The sequence below is a fragment of the Hoplias malabaricus genome, chromosome 4, assembly GCF_029633855.1.
Source record: "Hoplias malabaricus isolate fHopMal1 chromosome 4, fHopMal1.hap1, whole genome shotgun sequence".
In the NCBI taxonomy this organism is placed as follows: domain Eukaryota; kingdom Metazoa; phylum Chordata; class Actinopteri; order Characiformes; family Erythrinidae; genus Hoplias; species Hoplias malabaricus.
In genome coordinates this window covers 44,536,544-44,558,031 of record NC_089803.1, presented here as the reverse complement: position 1 = coordinate 44,558,031, position 21,488 = coordinate 44,536,544, and the positions used below count along the sequence as shown (strand labels likewise).

The 21,488-nt window shown below is 40.0% G+C and overlaps 1 protein-coding gene across 2 annotated transcripts in view; it reads right to left on the bottom strand.

Moving 5' to 3' along the window:
• The window catches only part of arid2 (AT-rich interactive domain 2), a 31,461-nt gene that overhangs the window by 6,065 nt on the left and 3,908 nt on the right, over positions 1–21,488 (bottom strand). For both annotated transcript variants that reach the window (XM_066668213.1, XM_066668214.1), the window contains exons 4-15: positions 16,968–17,101; positions 9,730–9,948; positions 9,453–9,520; positions 8,710–8,779; positions 8,368–8,618; positions 7,436–7,532; positions 7,065–7,274; positions 6,667–6,831; positions 6,045–6,120; positions 4,554–4,688; positions 4,247–4,440; positions 1,620–4,141 (exon numbers count right to left, since the gene is read on the bottom strand). In XM_066668213.1, the coding sequence (XP_066524310.1) occupies positions 1,620–4,141; positions 4,247–4,440; positions 4,554–4,688; positions 6,045–6,120; positions 6,667–6,831; positions 7,065–7,274; positions 7,436–7,532; positions 8,368–8,618; positions 8,710–8,779; positions 9,453–9,520; positions 9,730–9,948; positions 16,968–17,101 (4,141 nt within the window). The remainder of the gene's footprint in view (positions 1–1,619; positions 4,142–4,246; positions 4,441–4,553; positions 4,689–6,044; positions 6,121–6,666; positions 6,832–7,064; positions 7,275–7,435; positions 7,533–8,367; positions 8,619–8,709; positions 8,780–9,452; positions 9,521–9,729; positions 9,949–16,967; positions 17,102–21,488) is intronic.

The following is a 21,488-nucleotide window of genomic DNA, read 5'->3' as shown; positions in this document are numbered from 1 at the left end:
AGAAGTAGACTTTGGGGAGGGGCTAACCATGAATATTATTGAGTGTGATGGAAAGGCATTTTAGATAAGCAGTCACAACACACAAACAAACACCCAACATAACTACAGTAATTTTCTTGTGGTTAAATGAAATTTAAAAAATTGACCTCATACTATTAATTTTGCCCAAAGTGTGCAGACAGTCTTAGACATATCTGCTGATACTTAGAGATTGTTCACTTTGTCAAACAAAACCAAATTAGTTAAAATTATGAATCTGTCAAAATATCTTCATATATTTCCACTAAGGAAAGACATTATACCGACAGATCAGTTCCCAAGTTCTCAAAAGACTGCCAAGTGGGCCTTTAAACAAAAAACATTTGGAATATGTCTGATTTAGATCCAGTGGTATGACAATGTTTGCATTAAGATTCTACAGCATGCTTGTTCACAGATCACTATAGAACACAAACACTCCAAACAAGCAACACATTATTTTTCATTTAAAAACCTAAAACCTGTAGAGAATTTCTCTTTGGAAGTCCCCTTGTTCTATCATGTGTTATTTTTTAATGGCAAATTGGAGCAAAACACTTCAAGAGAATCTTTTCTAGCAGGGAAAATCAGTTTGAACAATTTGTTCAATAAAGAAATGGTACATAATGCAGTCTAATATTATGTTAAAGAATACATCCCATTTTAGGAGGCAGAGAGCCCCAACAATTTCCTATAAATTAAAACCATTGTACAGCCTTCCCAAACATTCTTATGGTGCTTTATCACTGCATGGTACCTAATTTATTCGACTCTATGTGCTGTTTGTCCCTTGGCAGCTTTTTCACTAGCAGCCCCCTCAACTATGGGAGTTTTGGGAACCACAACAACACTGGCTGTGTTTACTCATCTTGTTTAGATAGATCGATAGCCTTTGTCATTGCACAGGTACAACAAAATTGAGCAGCAATCCTTAAAGTGCTTAAACAACAAAAACAGTAGAAACATGCATTTTTTATTTTTTTTTTTACAATATTTCCGAGCAAACATACAAACGAAAACACAAAAAACCAGCACCTAATCAGAGAGCGTTGTGTTTTGGAACTGAACACAGCTCTGTGCCTAATTTTTTTGTTCTTTGCTGCACAGCTAGGACAATTGCTGGAGTCTTTGGTTGGCCACCAATCTAAAAATTGTATGTATCCCATCAAAAGACCACAGTGTGATTTAAGGAGCTGCTGTTACAAGTTGAATAAAAAAAATTTATATCACTACTCTACACTACATGAAGATTTTACTATGGCCAAGATTACACTAGACGTTGTGTTTGCCACATTTCTCTGGCCAGTCAGTGCTCTGCAAAGTTTTTCACGTCAGATTTTGTCCCTAATCTCCTCTCTTGGAACTAAAAAACGTACCCGTTTCCAGAACCAACTACAAAAAAAAAAAAAAAAAAAAAAAAAAAAAAAAAAAAAGCCTAGCTATGTAGGTACCATGCAGTGAGAAAGCACCATAAGATCCTACTCAAAGGACTGCCGGCAGACAAGACCATTTGAGGTTTGGTTCATTCCAGACTACAGGAAAAATATGCCACCGTTTAGCCTCCAGCAATTTATTCCATTGTAAATGTGAAGAAGTCTTACCGGAGTGGTAGTTTCAGAAAGCGTGCTGGGCACAAGGGGCCTTTGCTGCGATGCATTTTCTATTGCTACTTTTGCTACTGTGCTTGGGTCTGCACCTGCCGGGACCGCCACCATTGTAGCACTGTTGCCAGCATTGTTGGGGTCACTAATGGTTACTATTCGTACCCCCATCTTGTTGGGAATTCCAGAGGCTGCTGCGCCTCTATCCCAGTCTTCTGCTGGCCTCTTCAGGGTTCTGGTCTCGGACATGCCATTGGTGGGCAGCTCTGCTCCAGGGGCATTTTGAGTGCTGGGTGTAGCTGCAGCGGGTGGTGAGGAGTGGTTGTGAGGTGGGTGCTGCTGCCTCATGGCCGGTGTGTCAGAGTTCTGGACCGAGGGACCATTGGAAATCTCAGCAATGTGGATAGAGCTTTTTGGGCCATTGGCCAGGCGTTCTGGCTGCTCTGCTTTGGCAGTGCTCTGCTGGGGTGGGAGAGAGTCTGTGAGGGGTGAAGTCCCAAGTATTTTCTGAGGCAACAGCACCTCCCCATTGCCCATATGTTTGGAAGCTTTATGATTTGGAATGTTTTTGCTCAAATGGGCACCAGCTGTGGCATCTCGTTCAAAGTCACAGACACCATTTACCAAAAGCTTTCTGGATTCGGAGGGTGGGCCTCCTGAAGTCTGCTTAGTCGTGCCTTCGCTGCCCTGTGCGGTGGGGCCGTTGAGCGCTTGCATGCCCTGCAGGACCTCTGGCTGGCTGTTCCCTGAGTGGTATGGAGGTAGACTTGAGTCAAACTTCCTCCCATTGACCAGCTTGGCCCCAGGTTCATCAACTTTCACGGGCTGCCCATTGCTGGCTTTGGTGGAGCCTTCAGTTACCATGGAGTTTTCCATCACCTCGATTTTCCGTTCATGGATGTGAAGTCCTGTGACATCCTTTGCCTCCTCCTCCTTTTGGCAAATAATTTTGTCACCTCTAAAAGGAGGCACAAGTGTTGTGCAGGTAGCTACCGCAGACGGTATGGGCGGTGTCAGCTGCAGACCAAGTGCTGGGGGTGACGCACTGATGGTCAGACCGGTCTGAGGAACAAGAGATGATGATGCCCCCTGGCTGCTAGCAGCCACATTGGGAAAGGTGGAGTTTGGCACTACTGTGAAGGTGACCTGGTTACTGGGAGAAGCTTGTAAGATTGTGGCAGGGTTAGAGGTGGAGAGGATCTGCCCCGGAAGGATAGAGATAGGAACAGTCTGTACAGCACCTGCACCAGGCAAAGAGCTCTGCACAAGCTGTACACTTAGTTGTGGTGTTTGTGGAGCTCCTTGACTACTGTTTGTTACCTGGTACACAACCTGTGGGCTGGGTGCCCGTGTGCTGGCTGGGGGAGGAACCTGGGGGGCTGGGAGAATAAGCTTTCCTCCAGGCGTGGTAGGGCCACGCTTTGGAAGTAGTAACTGTTTGATCAGACTTGACTCTGTGGGAGATGTCTGGGGAGGGGAGGTAGGAAGGGGTGGTGGTGGAGGAGAGGGATGAATCTGAAACTGCTGCTGCTGCCGTTTCACAGATAGCATCTGACCAACAGTGGGTGGTGGCCCCTGACTTTGGGGAGGATTTGAGGGTGAAGCCAGCCCTGGAGGACTGGTACATGAGGCGGACTGGCCAGGTGAAGAAGCGGGTTGAGGGGAAGCAGTGGGCTGCCCTGACAGCTGAATAGTCTGTGCGTTTTGCATGCCTGAGGGATTAGCAAGCACAATTTGGTGAATTGCTGGGGCAAATGTTGGGGTAGGTTGTGAATTAGGACTCACAATGACCAAGCTCTGTTGCTGCTGCGGCTGTGTCTGTTGGTGCTGTGGATGTTGCAGGGGTGGCTGAGTCTGTGGGGCAGGTTTGGGAGCAATGTTCTGGAAGGTTACACGAGGTCCTTGGGCACTCTGTACACCTGCTACAGTGAAAACCTGTCCTCCCGCGACCAACGACGTGCAAGGAGCACTGGCATATTGAGGAGGGGCAAGCACGACAGTTTCTTGCGGATTGGCACCTAACTGGCCTTGTGGGGCAGGAAGGCGTTGTTGACCCAAGGGAGGGCATGCTCCCTGTACTCTGCCAGTGAATATATGTCCCTGCGGCACCCCCTGCTGGATCAATGTAACTGGAGCATGGTGAAGGAGGGGCTGCTGAGGCATAGGAGCTGTAGGGACAGTGCTGTGGTTGGGTCCAATGGGGGCAGCTGGGGCTGTGGGGATGGAGCTCTGCATCATGGCTGTCTTTAGGATATCATTAGATCGAGGGGGCATGGGGGAAGCAGCTGGACATGAGGATGGTGGCGCTTCTGGACACGGAGGTGGTGGAGCTTGTACTGGTGGATTCACTGGGAGCCGTGGACCAGCATGGGATGACACAGGAGCGTTGGGAACCTGGTGAGAATGAGGTTGTAGTGCTCCATGCATGTTGAAGGCAATCGGTGGTGGTGGTGCTGCCTGGCTGGCAGTAAGGCTTGGTGCTGGTGCCCGAAGAAACTGCCCACCTACGCTAGAGGGTAAGCCTGGCAAAGAGTGGAGATGGAAATTAGGAAACCATGAACTAAATAGGAACTGCTACTCTACATACGGAATACAGAGCTTGAACAGTACAAAAGCCAAAGACCTACCTGAGTGGGCGTGTGGAGGCTCTGTTGGAGCCTCATGTTTAGGACCTGGTACAGGACTAGCCTGTTGCTGCTGGTAATACATCTGAACGGGGAGAGGAATTGCCCTCTTTCGTATGCCAACTATGTGAATCTGAGCCTGCCCATTCACCCTAGAGTCTTCCGCACGCTTCACTGTATGATTAGGGTATAATGTCCTAATATTATAGAGAGAGAGAAAAAAAAAATCAGTAATTGTAATTTAAGCATGTTTTTCATAGTTTGTTAACGGGAAGATAGTATGTCAGGATTGTAGTGTATAAAAACAAACCTCAGGCTTTTGTAAAAACCATTGGAGGTTTGGACACCACCACGTGCCATCTTGCTGCAAGTCACCAAATATTCAGAGTACATTTCGGCACGAGAGACAGAGCCTTCTGCATGCACTTCATAATGAGCATTCAGCCTAAAGAGAGACAGAAGGTTTATCACATAGCCAGGATAACCCGTGGTACTTATAAATCAAAAAAAAACACCATTTCATTTTAACTAATTAAACCCTCAATTATCACTTTTTGAGGTTGCCAATGACTTAACTGGATTGGTTATATTATAATGACTGCCAAAAGTAATAGCTTATCATTGAAACCTAATAAAGTGCTTTTAAAACCATAGTAAACTTGCATTAGTCAAAACAAAATAATGTCAGATTCCTTCAGTTTAAAGATTGCAATTTTCATAACGCAGGAGCTGCCATTTTACTTGTAGCCTACATTATCATATACAGCATCCTATCAAGTTTCATATAAGGTTTTACATAACAGAATTTGACCAGTCACGAGCAACAACACACATACTTTGTAGGCTTTGTACGACAACAAAAATAAGTGGTGATATTTTGAGCACTGAATGTAGAATACCAGACTATTTTCTCCACATTGTTCCGCCCAATTTTCCCTGTACTGTTTTGTTAAAGGGTAAAACACAAATTTTGTGTTTTATTTAATTTACTTATTCTTGATCCAAAGGCATTATTTAAATGATACTGTGGTATATAATAGTTTAAAAACTGCCTAATTCTGCAGAATATCCTTCAGCACACTACAGTAGGAGGAATGCATTTTCTAGTGCCCCCTACAAGCACGATGACAATACATGCATATTGTTACCTGGGAGAAAATGCATAGACAGCAATTATTGTCCACCCACACCTTCTTAAAACATGTTTTAAAACCTTACATACAACCTATACACATGTATTCATGTGCAATTGTATTGTTTGTTATTCATATTTAATGAAACACAAAATTTCAGGTTTTTGTTTTCTTCATAACTACCTAGACTGTATCACATAAGATTAATATTTAAGAAGCTCTACTCCTGTATACAAACAATATATATTACATATATAGGACTGATCCTGAAAGAAGTTTCAGAATTTGGCAAATCTAACACAAGAACCTGCTAGGGCAAGTGTCACAATACTGGCAACACAACAAACAAATATGGACATGAGCCTGTTAAGAATTCTGGGCCTACATGCTGCAGTTGGATTTCTGAAGGTTTTGCTATACCATTGGCTGTGTGTCGCAACAAGTGTAATCTGGTATTTTTTCTGCCCATACACAAATTCCAGTTACTACAGAGCTTATATGACTTAATTGTATATTTAATGAAATATTCACTCAGTGAATGAAAATCTTCTGCAATATTTTCGGAAAGCTTCATGCTGTAAAACTTTGTATGCCGCATTTTAGCCAAAAAATAGAAAAGTTGTAGTAGCAGTAACAATAATAGTAATAATAATAATAATAATACTTACCACTGTGATGTAAACTTCTCTCCGTCTACCTCCACAATGCCTGGTGGAGGGGTAGACTGAACAGGAACTCTCGTCACTAAAGAACAAAGCATATAACTCAAATTTAGAACTACATTTCAGTTCTACTACAGTTCAACAAAAGCTAGACCATAGTTTGCATAGCTCGTCTTATGTTCTAACTTGAATGCAAAGTCTTCAGCGATTAAGCAAAGTATCCGCCATAGCACATACTGAACATTAGAGGGCAGTATTGAGCCATAATATGTAAACACAGCACACACATTACTGCTACTAATTATTTCCTGTCTGATCAGGGAGTAAGGCGCACGTGCTCTGAAATACTGATGAAGTACAAGCGAAGTACTGCCCATAGCTTAGCATCACACTGCAGATGGAAAACTAAGATGAACCCCTTTTGCCTGTGTGCACAGCTTGAAAAGCAGCTTCTTTTCTAGAGCTTCCATGTTCCTTAACACTGACAAGTAAGCAGAGGGCCAGCCAATAGTAATTTTTATTATATATATATTACTTCTATATTTTCTACTAATTTGACTACTCTTTATAAAGCAAAATAATTACATACACAGAGCCCCCACATGTACATGTACAAAGTAGGTCTTACCTGGCACGGGTGTGCCTTGCATGGGAGGAGGTACGTGCTCTACAAGCTGCGGTCGTACTTCTGCAACCTGGCTACTTGCACTCTGGTGTTCAATCAACTTAATGGCGGTCAAAGCCTCAGGCCCAAATGTGTGCAAGTCCACAGATACTAACCGCACCAGCAGGTCTATACGCAAACACAAAAATGTTTGAGGGGTTTGGTTTCTTAAAAATATAAGGCAAAAAATACAGATAATTTGCAGAGTTTATTAACTAAACCTAATTTCAAAAGAACATTTACAGCATCTTACAAGCTAATCTGAGAAATTAAAAATAAACTAGGAATAACAGGGAACTACATCACAATCTCCAACTGACTATTTCACATGTCACACCCCTCTTTAGAAGACGACGACGTACCTATGCTCCTGTCCACAGAGGCAATTTTGGAGCAAGTGATCTCGCCAAGCTCAGTCAGCTGATAAAGCACCTCTAGAGAAGAGATAACAAGCATGATGTCTGGCAACGTGAGCAGAGCGATCACTTCCCGGTACGACTCCTGGTCCACATACTCGCAGATCAAAACTCCATTATCCTCTGCCTTGCTCAGGTTGCCCAGGATCTCCATGGCTATTAACAAGAGAGAGTCAATATAACTTCTGACTGAATTAAGTTGTAAATCTTAAACATGTCTTTGTAGGGCAATTACACTTGAACTCCTTTAAAAAAAATAATAATAATAATAAATAAATAAATAAAAACACATACTGCAAAGAAAGTGTTTGTCTTACCCCTCATTTTTAGAAAGCGGTCCCTTGACATCAGACATGTGGTAATTGTGTGAAACATTAGGTGAGTTGTTCGAAAATCCACCGGATCTAACTGAAGCTGTTAAATAGGACAAAATGTAATAAAATCATTAGGATTTCAGCTAGGAAAATTGGCACCCAAAAAAAAAGGCAAAACTTTAAATGCATCTAAAAAAAGGGTCATGACCATAGCTTCAGCAAGAAGTGCATTCAAACTACAAATGCAAAATGCACACAAAGCAGAGAAAAACCAAATCAACACACAGCACAGGTACTGATGGAAGCTGGCTACAGTGACAGCAGATAATGTTAAACATTCATTTCAAAATTAGATTTCAAAAAACTACATTTATAAAAATGGATAAATATTTGGGAAATTTTCATTTAATACACTGTTTAAAACAAATAGTTTATGTATTTGTTATTACTTCTTTAAAGCTTAATTTATGGACTGTATTTAAGTGGTTCACCCAGGTGCCCACCAGAGCATGTGGAAGAGGGAGGGGGAGTCTACTTTCTTTGTCAAAACACAGTTTAGTAGTGTGGAAGGAGAGGAGGAAAAAAATAAAACAACACAGACAAAAAAACCCGGTTTACCATAGGTGCCAAACTCAAATGTAACATCAAAAATACATTACATCTAAACCTTTAAACAAGTATTAAATAAAGGCAGAAAAGTAAGTACTGACCCATGTTTGCCACATGCTGGACATAAAAATAACATCACAGTCTCAGACCTGAATTAGTTTCCATCACACGTGCACAAGTTGTGTAAAAGTAAATTTGTAATTGTCAAAACAGCCATCCGTTTTGCAGATGTTGTATCACAATAAGACATTGCCAAAGCAAGGTTTTCAACACGGTTCCAAATAATGATGGCACTGATTTTTCCAGCTGTAAAGCCATGTTCTCACCTCCCCTGCTACATTGCCCAGCGTGTCGAGGCCCAGTTGCCGTAGTGAGATGAATGTGCAGTGTGCACAGAGGAGGAGGAAGCGTAGACAGGTGCGGTTAGCTGCCAGCAGTTTGACGTTGGCCTCTTCGAATGAGAGGTTCCTTAAAATGATGGCCACCTGTAACACACGCTGCCCCTCCACATCATCAATCCCCATGTTGCGTGGTGGGTGGAACAGGGATGCTCTCACCTCACTATGCTCGCACACATCTGAAGGGAAAAAGAAGAAAGCATAATGAGGAAAAATAAATAAATTATATGTCACCATAACAAAAAGAGTAAATGTGTAATGACCACCCACCTTGTGGTGTGCAGCTCTTGTCTGAGATGAGATCTTTTACTTCGTTGTCTTCAACAACATCTTTCCAAAACTATGAACACAAGGCAGTAATTATGACCATGAAATGACTTTAAACAACGACATGCAGTCGCTGAAATGATGTAATGGTACTTAAAAAGGTGCCCTACCCGAGATTTTACACATTTATATGTATTATAGTATGAAATGATGCATTTCAACAAAAAGCTTTAGCAGAGTCGAGGTGTCCTGAGCAGAGAAAGGAGCCACACATTGCTGTGTTTTGCTGTTCTCAAGGCCTTGTTTTCACCCTTGGGACAGCAGATAGCCCTAAACCTCTGGAAACCTAAGCCCTCCCCTAATTTGTTTTGCCCTCCTCAGGTGACCAGCTCCGCCCACAAAGCTTTCTGTATGCAATATGGCAGATTTCACTACCAAACATCAGGACAACATAATTCACACAAACAGTTCTTCCATAAAAACAGCCACTCGCACAGAGTGAGACAAGACAAGAATCAATGTTGGACTGACTTCTCTGAGCAAGTTCTGCTGAAAGGCTCTAACAGGACTCTGAACTCAGTTATTGTCCTAATAATCACTTTCTTAGTTAAGTGACAAATCACAGCGAGGGCGAGGCTAAAGGGAAGTGCGTCACTGAATAATTGCTTATGTTTGACTCTGAGGCACTATGACTGACCCCTGAAGGCAAAATCTTGAATAGTGCACCTTTAAAGTCCCACTCTTACCTTCGCAAAATCTCTGCATGTTTTCTCCCTCCAGTCCATGCCAAATACAGCAGAAAAGCTACCTAATGCTGTAGAAACAGCAACACACAGACAAAAGCCAAGTTTCTCAATTTTCAGAAGTTTTTATAATTAAAGATGGTAAAATACACTGTATTTGAATTACTTTACATACAACAAGCATCTAAAAATAGAAAGGAATGCCACATTTTATTGTAACATTATTATGACAGTAAAAAAAACAAAACAAAACAGTAAATGCACTTAGATTTATACATACAGTCATCAAAGACTCCTGAATGTGCCAGCAGCAGTGTGATGAGTGTAGGCTCCTTCTCCAGCTGCATGGTGTGCTTGCTCTCATTGGAGAGCAGCGTACACACATTGATGGCGAAGTCCACCTCATTAGGAAGCCCCGACAGCAGGGACAGCACCAATTTGTTGTAGTCGCATGGAGGGACAAAATCCGTCGACAGCCCATAGCTTTGGCGGAGATAGTCTGTCAATCCAATAAATAAATAAAATCAAGTGAAGAAATACAAGTCATCAAACTTTACCACAACATTAATATCAATTATTGCCACGTCATTTTAACAACATTAGGTCCATCAAATTAATAATTTAAGAGAGAAAGTACATGGCCATTTTTATCATGCTGCGAGAATCCTGACTTTAGTAAGATGAGGACTTGCAAACCAAAATTGTGGGGGAAACAAATCTCAGGGTTAGAAGTCCATCTCCAGAGATCCTGATGTTCCGCATAATGGTGCACATAATAATCAAGTCCACACTGTGTGTTAATGTACTATTACTTTAAAACCACGCTACCAAGCTGTAGTCACATGACTCTGCCCGTCTGCAACATGGAAGCAACCTAAATGCCAAGGCCAACCAAGCGACTCGAGCAGCTCGTACCAAAGAATAACACAGCATCTATGGTTTGGAAGTATTTTACTTTGACTTTAATAAAGACGACACCCCATAAAAAGAAGTCAAATGTAAAGTGTACAATTGTACAACATGTTGAAAAATGGTAAAATGTACAATTAATTGTGATATTGATATGTGCTCATAATGCCCAGCATTACATGGCACTGTAGCTAATAGGGCAGAAGAGAAAAATTGATGAAAGCTTGCAATACAGGATAGTCTGGATAGTGGATAAGCAGCCCCAATCAAGTTCCAAAGAAATTCAAGCTGTCCTCTACAGGCTCAGGGTGCATCAGTGTCAGCGCGAACTATCGGTCAACATTTGAATGAAATTGAAATGCTGGGAGGAGACCCAGGTGGATCCCATTGCTGACACAGAGACATAAAAAACACTAGACTGCGGTTTGCCAAAATGTATGCGAGTAAATCAAAATCCTTCTAGGGAAAAAGGGACACAATGTAGGGCCCAGTGTCAGCTGGGTTTGCGTCCTAGGTCATGGGTCTTCCAGCAGGACAAAGACCACAAACATACTTCAACAAACACCCAGAAATGGATGGAAACAAAGTGCTGGAGAGTTCTGACGTGGCCAGCAATGAGTCCGGATCTAAATCCAATTGAACACCTGTGGAGAGATCTTAAAATTGCTGTTGGGAGAAGGCACCCTTCAAATATGAGAGACCTGGAGCAGTTTGCAAAAGAGTGTTCCAAAATTCCAGTTGAGGGGTGTAAGAAGCTTGTTGATGGCTATAGGAAGCAATTTATTTCTGTTATTTTTTCCAAAGGGTGTGCAACCAAATATTATGTTGAGGATGTCAATATTTTTTTGTGTGCTGATCCAATACACACAAAGGAAATAAACATATGTAATTGCAATAATAATAAGAAATGCTTCATTTTCTGGAAATATTTCAGGGGTGCCAACACTTTCAACCACTGTTTACTAATAATACAATGATTGTATACATATATATCATTCAATTGCTTCAAAACAGTCTTAAGCAGCTAGCAAATAAGATACCCAGCAGATAACATGGTAGCTTCTGTTATCTTCAGTGTGTGTGTTTTTTTTTTTTTTTTTAAAACAGTAACCCAGAAATCTGTGTTTTATGATGCCTGTATATGTATAGAGGATTAGGTGAGTTTTCTAGTACAGTATACTGATAGCAGCATTTTCTTTAAAAAAAATAATTTTTTAACTAAATTTGAAGAACTTTATTTGCATGAAAGAAAGGTACAGGCCCACCCCGTGTCCTGAGCTGGATTAGATCTGTCTCACACATGACAATGTATTGACAAGGTACATCTGCTATAAATTTACATATGGTCATTCCTCCTGCTGCTGCTGTTTGTGGTTGTTCACCTGCTGCTGGTTAATACATGACACTATGCACCTTGTGTGTTGTACTTTAAACTACATCTCAACTATACGCTTTCATACATATTCATGCGTGTTTGGAGAGCCAAAAGCAACCGGCAACAAATTCCTTGCGTATGTGAACATTCTTGGCAAATAAAGTGGATTCTGGCAAAGTTCAGACACAAATGTGTGGGGTTTTTTTTGTTTGTTTTAAGCAACAATCATTGTTTCATAAGATACTAAACAGTACTAAACACTAGTGGTGAATTCAGAGGAATCTCAAAACCTTGTATCTAAAAGTAAGTTTTACATGTGCAACAGCACAAAAACAGCTGCTGGTTCATCCATGAGACCAGACAGGCTTAGTTATCTTTAACCATTTGTTCTCTTACTGAACTACATTCTTGGAATGTTTGAGTCTGCTATTAAGGCTTACACATCTGGCAAATACCTGTATCTCAGTTAACTTTACCCGAACAAACAGCATGTTCACATGAGACAAAAGCCCATGTGGAAAAAAGGATTATGATATATAATCCATCCATCCATCCATTATCTGTAACCGCTTATCCAATTTAGGGTCGCGGGGGGTCCAGAGCCTACCTGGAATCATCGGGCGCAAGGCGGGAATACACCCTGGAGGGGGCGCCAGTCCTTCACAGGGCAACACAGACACACATACATTCACTCACACAGTCACACCTACGGACACTTTCAAGTCGCCAATCCACCTGCAATGTGTGTTTTTGGACTGTGGGAGGAAACCGGAGCACCCGGAGGAAACCCACGCGGACACGGGGAGAACACACCAACTCCTCACAGACAGTCACCCGGAGCGGGAATCGAACCCACAACCTCCAGGCCCCTGGAGCTGTGTGACTGCGACACTACCTGCTGCGCCACCGTGCCGCCCATGATATATAATGTTCAATCAAAATTTTTTGAAGACTTGAAGGATTTATAAAAAAATATGAAATTGGTATAGTATGGTTTAGTATACCCTAAAAGTATTTATGTAAATCTGGAATTTAGCCCATTAATCAAGCTCAAACACAGAATGTTTAACATAAGCCCAAATGTGCTTACTGAATAAGGTGAAAATTTTCAGCCATTTCTTGGAGAGATCTGTGAACATGCAGCAATTGATTTCTTTCATATAACAGATATTAATAGACTTCCAGATGAAGACTTCAAGAAAAACTTAAAAGCAACAGCTCCTGCTTAAAATATAGCGCCCCCCCCACCACCACCACCACCACCTTTATTTATTATAATTTAGTATAAATTATAAATCCCATTTCTTTCCAGAAAAGTTGGCACACTGTGCTAAATGTAAATAAAACAATGCAACGATATTCTTATCATTTAAATCCTCCTTTTTGAAAATAGTACAAAAACACTATTTTAAATATTGGAAATATTTGCCATTTTAGATTTGATGCCTGGAAAAAATTGTTGTTGAGACTGTCCAATGTTTCATAAAGTCTCAAATGTATTAAATGTGTCTGACTGTTTAGCACTATTTTAATTTTTTTTTGGGACAATGCTGTTGGAATCCATGCAGAATGTGAATTGGCACTGTCTTGCTAAAACAAGCATGGCCTTCCAAGAAAGAGATGCCTGGGTGGCAGCATGTTGCTTTAAAACACATACATACATAGTAATATATATATGTGTGTGTGTGTGTATATAAAATCAGATTTAACGGTGCTTTCACAGATGTGCATGTCCCTCCACCATTGTGCACAAACACACCCCATACCATCACGGATGCAGCATTTTGAACCGTGGACTTGTATAGGCTGCATGGGTGCCCTCTCCTCTTTCGCTCAGGATGGATGCAACATGCATAATTTCCAAAAAGAATTTCACATTTTGATTCATTGGACCACAGGACAAGTTTCTTCTCATTCCATATTAAATGAGCCCAGAGAATGTGGCAGTGTTTCTGAATACTGTTTATATAGCTTTTTCTTTGTACGAGCATTGATTTTGGGTCTTGTGCCTTTTTTCTGCAGTTTTTCTGTAACCTATAAATTATATTATGCAGAGATGAAGAAATTCAGACTGTTTTCTACTTTAATTTGAGAAACATTCTCAAATTCCTGTATTGTTCCATTATTGGCCTGTGCAGTCAGAATGGTGAACCCCTCCCTATCTTCACTACTTAAATTTTAAATTTCTTAACTATGATGCACACAGGTTTTTGAGAAAAAAGCCTTTTCTCATATATAGTGTTGGTTGTTGAAGCCAGTTCTAATTAACTTCAAATCAAATCAGTGCTAAATTTCACTTTAAGCCTAACACACAGTCAGGCAATAGCACGCCTAAAGCGGTCTCAAATGTGTTGTACCTTTATCCTACCCTGCTTCAAAAGTTACATAGTGCAGTTTCTGCAGTGGTGAGTCCAGAGTAGCAACAACAAACACTATACACTTCCTACTAGAGGTCAGTAGAGAATCACACCGTATTTGAAGATGTAAAATACTTCATAGTAGGGATAGGCAGTATCCACCTTTTGCATACCATCATACTGTCTCAAAATATTATCGCTGTATATGGTATTACCGTGGGGAGTGGGTGCTTTGACCGGCTGCACTGAGCCTTATATCTGTGAGCACAAAGATCAAGTGAATTTAGCAACACACATGTTGACAATAAAAACCTGTTTCTGGGAGAGCAAATCTCAGCAACTGGTGCTGAAGGAACAAAAACGTTCGAAAATAAGTGAAATTAGAGTGTATACTGTTCAGAAGCACAGCTGGCGCTAACAGGCACTTCTGGTTTAGCACACAACAGCAGATTTATCAGCGAACTGCGGCTCAAAACACACATGTAGAGGTTAAAGCCATACACCCGTGAGCACAATGTTGAGTGAAGGATTTTCTGAGAATTTTGTCTGTTCACAGCTTTCTCTCTCCCTCTCTTAACCCAAACACAGCGATAAATTACAACAACTGCGGTGAGTTACTGTGCTTGTGTTTTTCTCCACTCGTTTTCAGACCGTGCCATCAGCAGTCATTGATCTCCCATAGCGCCCCCTCCCTGTGGCTCTCTTAAATGCACATCAATATTTTAGCTGACTTTTAAAGACACGGAACAGAAATTTGACACACCGCAAATGACAAAAGCCCTTACATTGAGATATTGCGGTATATGGTATTATTGTTATAATGCCCTGCCCTACTTTATAGTGTTCCTTTTAGACCACAAACTTTCACACACAGAAATGTTGATCGGAAGGACACGTATGTATGTGTAATGATGTAATACAAAGACTTCACTTCTAACGGGAGCAAAACTTGTGGCTAAACACAAAACCAACTTAAAAGCTGAAAACACGTTTTAAATAGAGATAAGAACCTGAGCGCTGGCAATGTGCATCGATCCCTCAACATATCACAATATATTTCACCATCACTACTAGGGCTGCAACTAATGATTATTTTGATAATCGATTAATCTGTCGATTATTTTTTCGATTAATCAGATAAAAAGGAAGATAAGCCAAATTTGGTTTCCTGTCTGTTACTGCAGATCTACAGCAATGCTGGGCTGTTTTTTTATCTGAGGTGAGAGAGAAAGTGTAGATATGAACATACATCTTTTTTAAGCAGGCAAATTGAAATTACATACATGGATATTGGGTGATGCTGCCATGTGCTGAGAATAAAAGGGAAATTCATCTAACACAAATGATCAGATATGGTTAAGATATTTAAGATTTTAGAAAACTAATTTTGTAATTGTGTAAGGAACACACAACCTACCATTATTAAAAATTAGCGTTTACATGAAGAATTAACCCAACCGTTAAATTGATTTTATATTTATCAAAATTTAACACAGTGTATGTAATGTGATATACACTTGGCTGTGATACTCAAACACTAACACGCAATGCCAGTCAGGAAAGACCTTGAAAAAGGCTTTAAATATATCATGTAAAAAAATGTTTGGATTTATTTATTTATTTATTTTTAACTCTGAACGTAACTGCCACCACATTTAAGGTGGAACGGAAAACTTGCTAAATACAAGAGTGATGTAAATTTACTAAAAATGAGACATCTTGTTTAACTACTCTAGCAGGCTCTAGTGACATTGAGTGAGAGAAAAACTAATGTCGCTAACGTTAGCTTGACTAAAACTACGGCTTGTTTTGGAACTGCTAGTCGAGCTGACACATTTAAGGTGGAAGAGAAAACTCGGGGGATGCTAAGGCGTGTTGGCTAAACGCGAGTGTAATATCAATGTACTAAGAAAAACAAATGTTGCTTAACTACTCTAGCAGGCTCTAGTAACATTGAGTGAGAAGAAAAAGTAGAATTAACTTACTATACTTAATCTCTTTCGTACATAGCTCCAACAGGCTTCCTTTTCAGATGCTCATGCAGTGATGTTGTGCTGCTGTGCCATGTGAGATCAGCTGTGCACATTTTGCACCTAACGCTGTTCCTTGAAGGCGTTAATGTAGTGTTCCCATACTTTTGATGAATTGGGTCGTACATTTTTCTCTCTGCTTGTGCTAACATTATCCTCTGCTGTGACCGCCTATGCCATTTTTCAAACCCTTCTTCCAGAGTTTGTCACGTGTAGTAACTGTACCTATGTGTATAACAACTTAGACCCAACTAATCGATTATTAAATTAGTTGCAAACTATTTTAACACTCGATTTTAATCGATTAGTTGTTGCAGCCCTAATGTTCGGCATTAAAATATGATCTTCTCTACCTCTCTTCATCTCAAGTCAGTTTGAACTTAAACAGGAATTCACAGTCAATGTACAGTCTTCATTGGTGCTCTCAATTTGATGATTAACTGCCTGGCGCTATGCAGCAAGTCCAGTGTGTGGTGGCCTTTAGCCTGAAATCCCACTCCAAGTTTAAGGGAGGAATTTACAACTTTGACATCATCAGGTAAGTATCTCTGAATAATCCAGTTTGGAAAGACACCTAAAAATATGTGCTCTTTTAAACACATTCTGCTATTATATCTTGTTTTCACTCATTGCACACTGTGTTTAATTTGATCTGGCAATTTCATTTTGTGTCTCCAAGTAAATCTCACGATGTCATCACTGTTTACAACAGAAATTACATTTCTTTTTATTACAGAGAGAGTAAAGTACCATAAATAGCACAGCTGGGTAATGATACTGAATTCCAGGTATTGGTTAAAATGCGAATGGTACCCAACCTTACTTATATACCAAAAAACTATATTACCTGATACAATGTGTTGCTGGTAGTTGTACGAGCAGGGTATTGCACCAATTGGAAGCAAAGGTTTGGGATTTCCAGGCTGCACCTCATCATCATCTTCTCCAAAATGATAGACTTTTTCATACTTTTCTAAATATCTGAAAGGAAAAGAAAAAGCATGAGTACACTTGTACATCAGTAAAAAATCTACTAGAAATAGGCGATAGGCGATTTTAACATTTTATTCACTCATGAGGAAAAAACCCAAAAACAAACAAGCAAAGTTTATATGGCAACAGTCCTGACTGCAATACCTCTACAGTTCAGTTGTCACTGATGTATGCAGTTGAAAAATCACCATGATTTATGACAGCATGTCTGTTTCTGTTATCAGATGCACAACTGTAGGAGAGAGAGAGAGAGAGAGAGAGAGAGAGAGAGCGAGCGAGCGAGAGAAATGCTGCCAGCAGTCTGTCACTGGTAACAGGCCTGTAGCAGCCTTATGCTCAACGTTCACAACATCCTATTGCGCTTAAGCCTGGGATAGATAGTGAGTTATATTCAGGTTGTGTAATGTATTGATATCTGAGTGGAAGAGAAGCAGACTTCCTTTAGGCTCTGACTGGAAGGCATGGCTCACACATTTGCATTGAGCACTTTCACATGATCAGCAGATGGTGTAAACGTGTGGTTAATTTGGAGTGCACTTCTCAGCAGCACCTGCCAGCACCGCTAGACTGTTTAGTGAGATATTCTTTTAAAAGACCATTCAAAACAGGGCCTCCCCACTTGAAATGCATATTTCTTTTAGCAAACAAATGTTCTCCTTCTCCCTCTTAAGCTGCAAGGACTCCAACTTAAGTACTGAATGGGTTTGAGTATTTGCAAATGCACTTTATGCAGCAAGGAATGTGAACTAGGCATGTGTAATGATACCACAATGAAATCGTCATTACCACATATTCAAATTGATTTTTTTTAAAGGAAAATACTGGAGTTGTAGACATGATTACATTTGAAAGACAATAAGTTGTATCCAATTATTTCTATATTGTGGGCCAGAAACGCTTTATAGTGTGCTAAACACACTATAAAAGGACAACTGGAGTGTTTAAAAAAAAAAGTAATAAGGGGGGGGGGTGTCCAAAATGGATATGAAATGTTTTCTTCTGAGAGTGAGAAAATTTTATTTTTCTGCAAAGTTATTCCAGATATTGTATAAATATTTATGCATCTGCATCAACAAATAAATATAAACAAAAATATTGGACAAAGACATCGACTTACAAATTAAGAAGTCTAGCTTGTCTAACTGGCAAAGTAACCTTCCTAATAGGCAACCCCAACTCTGTGCTTATCCTGATTTGTTGATATCACCCTAAAGCAACTGGATCCTGTGCAGCAAAGCCACATCGTTTAAACTTTTGCACAGAGCTCATTCAGAGAAGTCTAGAGTGAGAACACGAAGGGAGTGAGCGGTAAGCTCAAGGAATTCCTGAGGAGTAACTGTACGACTAGCGTTGATTACATCATCAGCCTGAGTTCAAGTTCAGGTCACAGCTCTAATAAAGAAACAACCCGAGGTGACTAAGAACTCTAGTTAGTATCAAAACTTCAGTGAAAATGTTCCCCAGATCACTAGGTAGCTTTCATGCCTTGCAGCATTTGTTGCTCTGTTGGTGATATAAATCTTTGGTCTTTGGTACAAAGAAGCAAAATGTTTATTTCAGCTCACCCTGCATTTCTTTCCAATCTATTAAAGAACTGTCTGTTAGAGACATGTTAAATACCTAAACAAGGGCATGTTCACTGGGTTAGAGGATCCCCCCATAGACAAGCCCAAATAACATTAGGAATGTGTGTGAGTGAGTCTTTATCCTAAATGAAGACCTCCTCATCTGTGCAGCTGAGGTAATCCACCACACACAAACATACAGCTACTATAAATACCATTCATCTTTCACACACTCAACAATATCATCTCACTATAAATATTACCCTAGCTTCACACTCATACACAATCATATGCAGTTCACAAGGTTAGAACCTAGTGCACTCTAGCTTTGCTTTTTACAAATCACATTGTGCTATGAGTGATCTCACACACATCGGCACATCAGTTTATCGGGTGGGATTCATGTCCAAAAGGCCTCTTCAGAAAAACACAATGTCTTGATGCAGTACAGACATACAATACTGGCTGAATCAAATAAAGATAATTATTAAAGAAATTAAATTTTAAAGTAAGCAACTTTTCTTTCAAACTTTCCAGTGCTGGAATTTATATAGTTAATAGGTTTTAATTGGAATTTGAAAAATAAAAACTTTCCTGTATTGAATACGCACCAGAAATAGTTATGCATCTCATGTTGTGTGAAATATTCAAATACACAGTTTCAAATGTTTCGTTATTTGTAACAAATTACACAAAATTATAATTACGTTATTTGGAGGAGTAATAACAGTATGGAATAAGTGTAGTGAAACATTTGTAATTAAAAGACTTTACCTTAGATCTTTAGAACATCTAAAAGTTGGCCATCGATTTTAAACTACTCACCACTGCTGCCTCACAGGACAAAATACACAGTTAAAAACATGAGACCACGCATTGTGTTTGCACCATTTCCAGCTAGATTTCTTATTGAATTGGACTGGATTCATTTTTGCCCATCCAGTGTCCAACACAGCATTTTCTGCTGATTTATCAGCTCGATACCAATACCTAGTATCGGGACAGCTCCATCTCTTATTAGAGCCCTAAGATTCATTACCAATATCATCTATCAGTCTTAACCAAATAAATGTCTGCCCCTAGGGCTCCAGTCTGATATATAAGACTGCCATGCATCTATAGGCTGATGAGAGCAATGCATGTAAATCACATAGCTCCAATATGGTGGAACATCCAAAGTTTGCTGAGCAGCATATATTGAAGAAAGATTTTCACAAATGAACATTCAAAAACACAACGATATTAAGCTGTCAAATTCACCCTGTCAGCAGTAGTGCAGATCTTGTACAAAGACTATAAGAGCATTGAGGCCATGACTGATGCGAGTTAACCACTGCTCAAAGTAACTGCCCCTTAGAACATCAGAATGTCATTACCAGACACAGCCCCTTTACAAATTAACTTACATTCTCTCCTAAGGCACTAAAATAACAGCACACATACTGCCCCCTTCTGGACCCTGACCGAGTTTGCCTTTCCTGAACATGTGAATGACCCAATGACACTGAAAATTCTCATTTTTAACTGCCTGGCTGCAAAGAGCTCAAGTATATTGGAACCAACAGCCATGTTCCGAAACATTTATGACATAAAATAATCAGAGGAAAGACTAGTCATAGGTCATAATCTCTCACCTCCATTAAATATAACCATTTACAAACTGCTAAGGCAAAAATCAGCCTAACAAGACTGCAGATTCTTTCATTTTTAATAAATATTTCAAAACAAGATAATATTGTAAAGTGTCACCCTTAATGTCTCCTTGTCTCTCTCATCTGAATCCTTAAGATTAAGGTCCCTGTATGAATGCATTTAATTATATTATATAAATTCGTCCCATGACTTAGCTGCATAGCATTCAGTAAAACACAAATTTGTTCCAGGCCCATGTGTCCATGAGACACGTGTCCTCCTTGGTACCCCCACAAAATGAGTAGGGGCAAAAGAATATCAATGACATCCAGCTACAAAACTTCAGAAAAACATCCCACATCCCACAGTGAACAGTAAACCAAGTCATATCCTTAAATGTTTTCCGCAACCTAGGGAATATCCTGGAACTTAACCTGCAACTCTAAATCTGCTGAAGAGTGAGAAACGCAGGAGCAGCTGCAATTTCTCCCTAAAAGATGGCCAGGACGATAAAGTGTCAAATTATGATTGTATCTGTAAGTCCTACCGCTACCACACATCACACTGCAGCGGTCACTGTGGATGTTTGAGGAGGAGAAGGAGGTTTAACGATTTCCGGTTTTCACTTCATACTCTCAAAAGTAACTTCACAGAGCTTCAAGAATTAGTGACATGTATATAGTTAACAGTCCAAATTTAATGATATTTTAACTGTTTGTGGTGTGACCGACAAATTAAGTATGAACTTAATGTAGCACAAAGAGAACCACTTTAGTATATGACTCTTCAAACAGGTAGATCACATTTGGATAACCAAATTACTGATGAAAGTAAGCTTGCACTAATAATTGTGGTTAAATTTTCATTTCAGGCAGGTAGAGCCATCACACATAATAACACTAAATAGAATTAAAACTTAGATTTGCACTCTACAAATTAATGTAAGTCTTCCCAAGTAGCCAGTCTTAATCTGGGTGGTTACACTGTCAAGCTAATATGGGATACCCTCACGCTAAACATATATATATATATTTTTTTTTAAAAACAGGTTTTTAAACAGCAAACTCTTAATATCTATCTTTTTTTCCACAGATCTGCCAAACAATCTCCTGCAATTTTTTTTAAATAAACTAAGCATTTACAAGGTCTGTGATTATATCCATGTTATTCAGCAGTGT